At 34.8% G+C, this 9,970-nt stretch overlaps 1 protein-coding gene across 12 annotated transcripts in view; it reads right to left on the bottom strand.

The window, feature by feature from the left end:
* The window catches only part of LOC106881857 (transcription factor AP-2-epsilon), a 447,939-nt gene that overhangs the window by 51,194 nt on the left and 386,775 nt on the right, over nt 1-9,970 (bottom strand). For 9 of the 12 annotated variants that reach the window (XM_089355568.1, XM_089355563.1, XM_089355566.1 and 6 more), the window contains one exon: nt 9,440-9,466. The exons of the other annotated variants lie outside the window; for them this stretch is intronic. In XM_089355568.1, the coding sequence (XP_089211694.1) occupies nt 9,440-9,466 (27 nt within the window). The remainder of the gene's footprint in view (nt 1-9,439; nt 9,467-9,970) is intronic. 12 annotated transcript variants of the gene reach the window in all.

Genomic DNA, 9,970 nt, shown 5'->3' with positions numbered 1-9,970 from the left:
AATCATAAAGTAAAATAAACCTGATTAAAGTAGATCCACGTTTTCCCGATGTTTTCTATCACCTGGATTCAAGTGACAGCTTCTTAACAGATTCACTATAAAAAATTTGGGAATGTGCATTCTAATTTCCCACAAAGGAATTACACAAATGTAGAATTGTGGTACATGAAAAGTGTTCAGGTTTTCTACACTTCCTGACATGTTCTCGCTTAAAATCTCGCTAAACACCTGCGTGTTATATTAGGGACACAAGTGTACATCAACATACACGTTGAAGGTCGATAGTAGGTCAATCATGACGAATGAATAAATTGTTTGCAACACTCTTTTATCTTTTGTCTCTCTTGTTTCATTCATTGGACGGCAGCTATAATGGGGTCTCGGATTAAAGTGGAACCCAATACTTGAATGGAACGCAGTAACTAAATGGAACCCAGTACTAATTTACATGTCTAGTACTTATTCTAGCAGTTTTCTTAGCCGAACCGCTAATGCACGTGGACGTAAACAAACCAGAGAGGAACAGCGAACCAAATCACACACACACACACATAAACGCATATATTAAATATAACTGGCTTCCACACAGTTTCCACTTATCAAATTCGCTTAAAAGGCATTATTCGCCGACCCGAGGCTATAGTAGAAGAGACGAGCCCAGCGTCGCTCAGTGTAAATGATTCCGAAACTGCATGTTTGCAAAGCGAAATTCCTAGCCTTGCAGACTATGTAATATTTAAATATTATCGCGTAGTAAGCCAAAATGGAACATAACGATATGTGCGATTGATACAAAAATATCTATCAATGAGCATTCCATGGTGTAATTGTATCAGTTTCAAAACACGATCAGAGATAAAATAATTTGTCAGGCACTTATAAAATCTCTTCTCCAGCTGACAACTGAAACATCATTTCATCCGCCAATAATTTGCATGCATTGTTTCCCTCACCTTATCACTATTCTTACATGTTTAAGTATATACATATATATATATATATATATATATATATATATATATATATATATATATATATATTACATTCAGAAATACATATGTAAACATATACATACGAATACACATATGTGCATGCATGTATGTGTGTGTGTGTGTGTGTTTATGTATGTATGTCAATTAGTAGACGATGTTAGTGTTCGTTATATGAATGCATAGAAGAGACAGTTGATTAAGATAGAATAAATGACACCCAAAGTGGATGAGTTCCTGTATATATATACACACACACACACACACACATATATATATATATATATATATATATATATATATAATAGTTATCGCCAAGCCAACATGGCAGTCCCAAAATTAGGACTGCCATGTTGGCTTGGCGATAACTATTAATTTCCAGTACCGCTGCCGTAGTCTCCTTTAGAGAGACTTAGAAATATTAATAACTCTATATATATATACGCACACTTCTAACACGAATCTAATGTCAAAACGTCTTCTCCCTCTCTTTCTCTTTCTTACCCTTTTGCTCTCTTTCTCTCTCTATGTGTGCGTGTGTGTGTGCGTGTGTGTGAGATATATAAGCAGCAATGGAACAAAATGTCAGGGAAATGACTAGGGCTGAAAATTATTGATGTGAGAACAAATGGAATTATATAGAGCAAGCAATGTCTATTATTCAGAGTCATTAGTGTGGATTGTGGTTGTGCTGTGGTGTATGTGTAGGATGATGTGGGTTGTGGTTGTGGTGTGGGTGTGTGAGTGTGGGCGTCTATAGAAAGAGAGATTGATGGGAATTGGGGCTGTGCTGGTTTCTAGGGGGTTTGGAAGCGAAAGACCTGAAGGTGTAAAAGACATAGAAAAGGAATGAAGAATAAGTAAAGAAGGGGAGGAGTTGTAAGAGGAGGCGGGGGGAGAAGAAAAAGAGGGAGAAGAGGATGATGAAGAAGAAGAAGAAGAAGAAGAAGAAGAGGAAGAAGAAGAAGAAGAAGAAGAAGAAGAAGAAGAAGAAGAAGAAGAAGAAGAAGAAGAAGAAGAAGAAGAAGAAGAAGAAAAAGAAGAAGAAGAGGAGGACGACGATGATGATGATGAAGTAGAAGGAGTAGAAGAAGGATTACGTGCGTTAACAAGGCCCAGAAGGGATGATAGCTGAGGTAATTATGTATGTGTGTTTGAGCGTGTATGCGTGTGTGACTGCGAGGCTTGTGTGGAGGTTTTTCAGTGTGTGTGCATATGCGTGTGTGTGTGTGTGTGTGTGTGTGTGTGTGTGTGTGTGTGTGTGTGCATGCGAGCGTGCGTGTGGGTGTGTGTGTGGGTGTGCCTGTGAGTAGCAATATATCCAATATTCACACTTCATTCCTGCATGTTGTAGCATCAGAGATACAGACAGGAATGGTGAAGAAGACACATATTCTCGCTCTGTATATATATAAGTAGTTGCTGAGACCGAAAGAGAAGTAAGTCGAGAGAGAACCGCTGCATCACAAGCAAGGCAAGCAGACAGCCAGACAGACAGGCCATCAAGGACATCAACGCCAGGCAAAGCCCGGCAGGCAGGCAGGCAGGCAGGCAGGCAGACAGATAAACATGCTGGCAGGCTGGCAGCCAGGTAGGCTGGTGGGCCAACTTTCAGGCTAGAAGTCTAGGCAAGACAAGCAGGCAGGCTATCAGGCAGGCAGTCTCAAACTTAAAATCTGAGAATGGAGAGAAAAGGGAAGGCTTAGGATTTACTAACCCCAGGGCATATGCTCCAGATGGCACTGGTTATCACCATCAGAGCTCGGAAGAATGAGAGAGAAAAATAGAGCGAGACAGAGACAGAAGGATAGAGAAAGAGAGGCAGCTGCTGTACAGTTAGTACTATTATAACATGTGTGATGACGACGGAGACGTGTTAGGAAATACAATAAATCGGAGAGAATTTTTTTTTTTCGGGTGTGGCTAAAAAAGGAATCAGGTTTGGTGACATATGGATGGATACCAAAGCTGGCACCGCCATGCACCCACCTTCATCTACACCTAGACACACAGAGAGAAAGAGAGAGAAGGAGACAGAAAGAGCGGAAATATGGTGAATGCTAGTAATTTACTCGATTTAATGGTGTCTACCGAATGAACAGAAGTACCAGCAGCAGGAGGAGAAGGACGAGGAAGAGGTGAAAGAGTGTGAAGTATAAAGTGGGGTGTTGCAGAGTAGGAGGTGATGTAAGATAAATAGGTGACGGACGGTACAAGGTTGTGAAGTTAGTCAAGGTATCTATCTTATCAGAGGTGATTGAACTGGGTGGAGAAGATGACGAGAGGTGAGACGAAGGAATAAAGAAAAGAAATGAAGAGGAAGCAGAAAAACAAAGAGAAATCAATTTTAAAAAAATGGAAACAAATATTAAAAATGATGAAAAAAAAGATGAAAGGTCAAATATTAGAGAGGTGATAAGAAAAAGAAGAAACGAAGAAGTCGAGGTAAAAGAGATGAAAGGTTGAAATAAAAGGAAGTAAAATAATGGAAGTTGAAAACAATGTAAAAGATGGTGGATGATGTATGCGTGTATATGTATTTTGGGACGGCTTGATCCGAGATAAAGATTTGAAAATTATAATTTCCTTGAGTGTAATTACATCAGGCAGTATTGTAGTAACCTGCTTTTAACTAAACTTGATTAAATAAAATATTATTATCACCATCATCATCATCATCATCATCATCATCATCATTATTATTATTATTATTATTATTATTATTATTATTATTATTATTATTATTATTATTATTATTATTATTCCTTCGTAACACGGTGTAGGTAAAAATGCACCGGAGTCTTTAGTCATCTGTCAAGTCACAACTAGGACCTCAGACAAATAATACTTTCTTTAAGATGTGTGCTGCGCCCAAAAAGGCTGCCTTTTGCATGGCATCAATCTTGCATGGGATTTCCAGTTGTCTTAAGAAGTTTTGAAGTTTCAATGGGATTGAACCCAACGCCCCGATCACCGCTGGTATCATTTTTACATTAGCCTCTCGCATTCCATACTTTCAATTCGGAGTACCTGATGACGTTTTCATGTCTGTGTGTGTGTGTGTGTGTGTGTGTGTGTGTGTATTATCGGCAGGCAGGAAAATAGAAGAAAGTATATATAATTACTGACTATCATATCAATAATATTTTCATTTGTTCCTTCATTTTACAAATAAGAAATAAACAAATAAATCTCTTATGCGCCGCCATGCATTTGTGATGGAGTACATGTGTAAAGTTTAATTCTAGTTGAATGATAAAGAATTATTTGACTGAAATGAAATATATATTTATATATACTAACGTATACCTACCATTTACAACAAGATTTAAGCGTATAACAAAAACATTTCTTATATTATTATTATTATTATTATTATTATTATTATTAAATTTTGATAAAGAATAACATTAAAAAAAAACACTATTTTCATTAAAAATATCTATGTTGACTACCGAAGCAAATGGTTTAAAACAGCCATTTATTTTCTGTAAGCAAGTGAGCAAGTGCTTCTCAATTAGATTGGTCAAGCATGAAGAATAATGGCTCCTGTATACACTTTCAGTTTTCTTATTTCCCAACCAAATATATTTACTTCTCTTTCTCTCATCCCTCCCTTAACTCGTTCGCTTTCGCAGCTCGCATGATTTCATAATATACTTCACCAGCATTATTATATTTGTTTTATTTTTATTCCCTCTCCTTTCTGTATGTTTTTCCCTGTCTTTTCTCTTCCCCCTTTACTCCATAACATATCTCCAGACACGCCTCTCCTTTATTCGATTTCAACCTTAAAAACCTTTATTAGCCTTCTCTCTCAGCAATTCAGTGAAGAACTAATAATTTGGCTACTTAGGCACTTCTACTGCTGAGCACTGTAAGGTTTGACCACAGACTAAATGTATGAATGGCGGTATGACTATACTGCATGCTTCTTACAGCCTGGCATTTTAATAAAGCTTACAGGTGATCACAGATCGGCCATTTTGCTTGATCACCCAACCGGATTAACCGCAAAGTTCCTGTTATGGCTTTCAAACTTAACATTTCTCAAACGTTAGTGAGTTAGAGGTGATTAATTCGACATTTTAATAAGCATATATTTTATTTTTATTTCCTAACTTTATTGTTGAACTGCTAAACTTTGCTACCGTCAATGCTCTCACACTGTATCTGCCATCAACCATCTTCTACGGCATACACCACCACCGCAGTCCTCACCGTCATCACCGCCATCGCTGTATCTGTCATGAAACTACCACCACCACCACCACCACCACCACCACCACCACCACCACCACCACCACCACCACTAACCACCAACACCACTACCACCATCTTTAGTGCATATACCGTCAACCCATTACCTCTGTTATGTTATTCTATCTTCTTTTAATCCGTCTATACTATCACTCCATCTGCCATAAACTCACTACTGCTTCTTTCAAAGCAAATATTACTCATCTCCCACCACCAACACCGAGATCACAATATCTGCCATCAATCCACATCATCACTACTAGCATCATCTCGATATATGTTGCCACCTCACCACCAACAGCATGACACCGGTGTGTACCATCAATCCGCCACCCCGATACTATTACTGTATATATTATCAATCCGCCCTGCTCCAACACGATCCTCGTGTATTACCTTAATCTACTATTCCCAATATCGTTCAATCAGCCATCAATGTTGAAATGCTAATGAATGTGTTACTCTAAATAAACATTCTCTCTTTCTAATTTTCTCTATGCATCTTATGCATACGCATTCATAATTCCATTTGAAGTAAGTACTTTCACAAGATAAGAAATTAAAGTTATCAATAATATATCTCCATAGAAAATGACAGATGGGAGTGCGGGAGATCGATATTTGTAATGAAAAGTAAACCTCTTTTTAACAAACATACTGTTTTATTCTTGCTGAGTAAAATATACGAAAAGGTTACAGTAACCCTATAACATCGGCTGACGTAAATTTAAGTGTGCTGTGTACTCGCTTTGAATCAGATGACGAAAATATACGCAGCCCTATCTGCTGCGGTTTTGAACCTATTTGTGCACCAATTGATATAAATATCCGCTATCGATAACAGAGGTCACCGTGTAAATTTCAAGGAATCTGATAGGTTTTTTTTAGACACTTCAAGTAAACATTTCCAACTCAGCTCGAGATTTCATCACCATAATGATATGAAAGCAGCAGTTTTTGGTAGTTACTCCACCATTTCCACTATGACTTCCTGTCAAATTCGTACACGTTCAGCAAATTCTTCTGGTCCTTCACGGAATTTACAGTCGCATTCAGCAACGCTAGTTTCGTTGAATTTACGATCCTTGCAATGATAACAGTTTGCATAAATAAACAGTGCTTGCTAATTGTTGATCTCGGCCGAGATGATTACTCTTTGGGCAACCTAGTTGCCTGATAGAAAATCCTTGTCATGGGGTTAATGTTTGTAAGAGAGCGTGTTACAAGAAAATTATTTCGGAATCGATCTTCCTTGTTTTAAATCTTCTTAGACGGTCATTACAAAAATGCCCGCTCCTTCTGTGTAGGACTTTGTGAAACTAATTTACATAACACTGTCTACGCAGTCAACTTACTAGAAGAATTAATTAATTGTGCATTGGAAAAGATTTGTGTCCCTTCTCTTACAAATGTGTAAGAAAACTTGGAACTAGTAAGACCGCCTGCACTCTTTCTGGTTATGCAGTGTTGAAATTCTCATATGTTGTTGTTTCTTAAATAGAACATTCTAGATTATAAAAAAAATTATTTACGAATATTTTATCATAGACCGAGTTCCTTCGAATAAATAAATTATTATTGAAAATTAAACTACCGAGTTTATAAAGTACTCAATATCGCCCTAGGTGTTGGGAAGATACTCGGCAAGAAAAGGAAACAAATTTTAAAGAGGATGATGATGATGATGATGATGATGATGATGATGATGATGATCATGATGATGATGATAATATTATTAATAATAATATTGATAATAATAATAATAATAATAATAATAATAATAATAATAATAATAATAATAATAATAATAATGGGTACTGACTACATCCTAAGAAAAACAGTCAACTTGAGAATATTTTATTCTCTTAAAAACTTTCAAACTTAAAAATATTATAAATTGAGCGGAATCTTATTTCTTAGAATTCGAACTTCTTTTTCTACAACATATCGTTGTTCAACATAAATATCACCCATAGTAAGACCTCCACCTTGCTGTCACTTTAAGTCTCTGGGTGAAACGTTGAAAATTTCGCATAAAACACTTCAGCAACATCAACAATAACAACAACAGCAACAATAGTACTAGTAATAATAATAATAATAATAATAATAATAATAATAATAATAATAATAATAATAATAATAATAATAATAGAAACAGTACAATTAAGACAATTTACAGGTAAATATAATATACATAAAGAACACATACAAACATACACCTTTTATAAAACGTACCGCAACATACAGTATTTAAAGGACATGTACTAATAATAGATCTCTCAGCCTCCCACTTGATACGATAATTTTGATTAATTAATATTCTGAAGTTGTCTCCCTTGCCCTTTTTTCTAATCTGAGCCACTAATAGTAAAAAGATTGTTCACATGATTACTAAAGATTGTTAATTTACTTAATTTAAAAATAATTTTGACTGGTCACATAAACTATGTCAGTACCGATTTTACTGTTAATGGTTCAAGTATAGAGAGTCCCTGGGTAGTTCTTCACTCTTCCTATATATTAATTTGGGGTAACCAACTAACATTTGGATACATAAATGAAGTGTAAGAAGAAACTCACAATTATTTATCAACCAACAAACCAACCCCACATTAAGTCGCTTGGAGCCGGATAAAACTGTACGAAATAATACATGTAACTCTCATTAAATGTATTGACTGCCCTTTTCTTTCGTCTGTTCACTCACACGTATATTATATACATACATACATACATACATACGTATATGCGCACGCATGTATGTATAACTTCACCTGTCTCTCATACTTAACGTATATACGTTACTGAAAAGTATGATACTGTGGTTTCTCTATAAGAGAAACTTTCTACACAGAGATGCCGTATTAAACCAAAATACATATTGCAACGGGGTAGGGGTCAGATGTGTCACGCCACCTCCAAATTTTGCGCTCATTTTCTTGGAATTTTAGCCCTATATTTCAACAGTAATTAGTAATTTTGCTTTCCACACAATATTATATAAATGATAACTAACAGACTTTTGTGTGATATTCGAAGAAAAAATGCGATAATGATGACTGTTCCTAATTTAGGAATATGGCCAGCAGTTTGAGAGGTGAGGTTGAAGGTTAGTCGATTCCATCGAATCCAAGAATGCATTGGTACTTTAAATTCGCTCTGGAATAAGGAAACCGAAGTTAAAACCAACCGGCGGGAATTGAACTCAGAACGTGAGGTATCGGTTGAAATACTGCAAGGAATTTTCCCGACGCCCTAACAACTGCGCCGCATCACCGCCTTAAAATGTAATAATAATAATGATGAAGATGATGATAATAATAATAATAATAATAATAATAATAATAATAATAATAATAATAATAATAATAATAATAATAATAATAATAATAATAATAATAATACTTTAGGTAATACATCACACATACTCACACACTCATATACATATATATTTATATATACACACATATACATAGAAATAAATGTTTCAGATATATGATGGTATACCGTTTAGATAAAATATCAAATTATGAATACTGCAGGATAACGTTGCATATTAAGCAATGTGTACACTGTTTTGTGAGTAATATCAGAAATACACAAACTGTATATAACATGTCTGTCTATAATACTAATTCCATACATTAAATATGGATCTCGATTTCACTCTGTTGCTCAGAGATGGCAATGTATATAATAGAATTTATATATAATAAGAAATAGCGAGAGCTATATCATAAGAACTTCCTGGCGATTTGTTTATATTCGATATGCAGGAGTAATAAATTTACTCACATTGCTGATGGTCTTAGGAAAGACCTGAATATCATACGACTTAATAACTTCAGGCCCTAAATTCAATAGGTCTAATCAATGTTTGATGCAAATCTGGGCTCAACATATATCAGTCGATTTATTATTCAATACAGTAATAAGTATCCTTTCTCTGAATATTACAAAGTGTATGCAGTATAATTAATACAATAAGCATATCAACTACGTAAAAATGAAGTTAAATAAAATGTATTATTAAAATTCTACTGACATCGAACGAATTTTTCCTTTCACTCTGACCATAAATTTAAGTACCAGTAATATGCTGAAGGCAAGTGAATAGGGTGCATTCGTTTCCCTATCGAAAAATTAAATAACTATTACACGTAAGAGTGTTAATAGTGATTACTTACATAGCCATGGAACCTCAGAATATATATCTGGAGGAAGAAAATAGGAAGTTGTGAAGTGTATAACTCTGCCAAGACCATTAGAAAAATAGAAGAGATGGTTCCAACAGAGATATAAAGCTACTTTTAAGCACCTCTTCACTAGAGTAAGATATATATATATATGGAATAATAATAATTTTAATAATGAAGATAATAATAATATTAATAAGAATAATCATAATGATAATTAGTATAATAATATATAGTAATAATAATAATTTTAATAATATTAGTTTCTCACATATTCATAATATAACGTTTGAGATTTCTCTATTAGTTTAAATCAGAAAATACAAATTTATATCAGAAAATGATATAGATTTAAATGGGATACAAGCACTGTAGTTACGGCATTTCAGAATATTGGTATATGTACCTTACAGAGAGCAGTATGGTACATATATACATATTTTCTTTATATTTGTATATTCAAGATTTATTGTTTCCATTATTATTATTTTTTTTATCATTTCTAATAGGCCCCAACTAATA

Source organism: Octopus bimaculoides, chromosome 7 (assembly GCF_046866305.1).
Source record: "Octopus bimaculoides isolate indiv1 chromosome 7, ASM4686630v1, whole genome shotgun sequence".
NCBI classification, from domain to species: Eukaryota; Metazoa; Mollusca; class Cephalopoda; order Octopoda; family Octopodidae; genus Octopus; species Octopus bimaculoides.
This window is presented reverse-complemented; position numbering and strand designations above follow the sequence as displayed.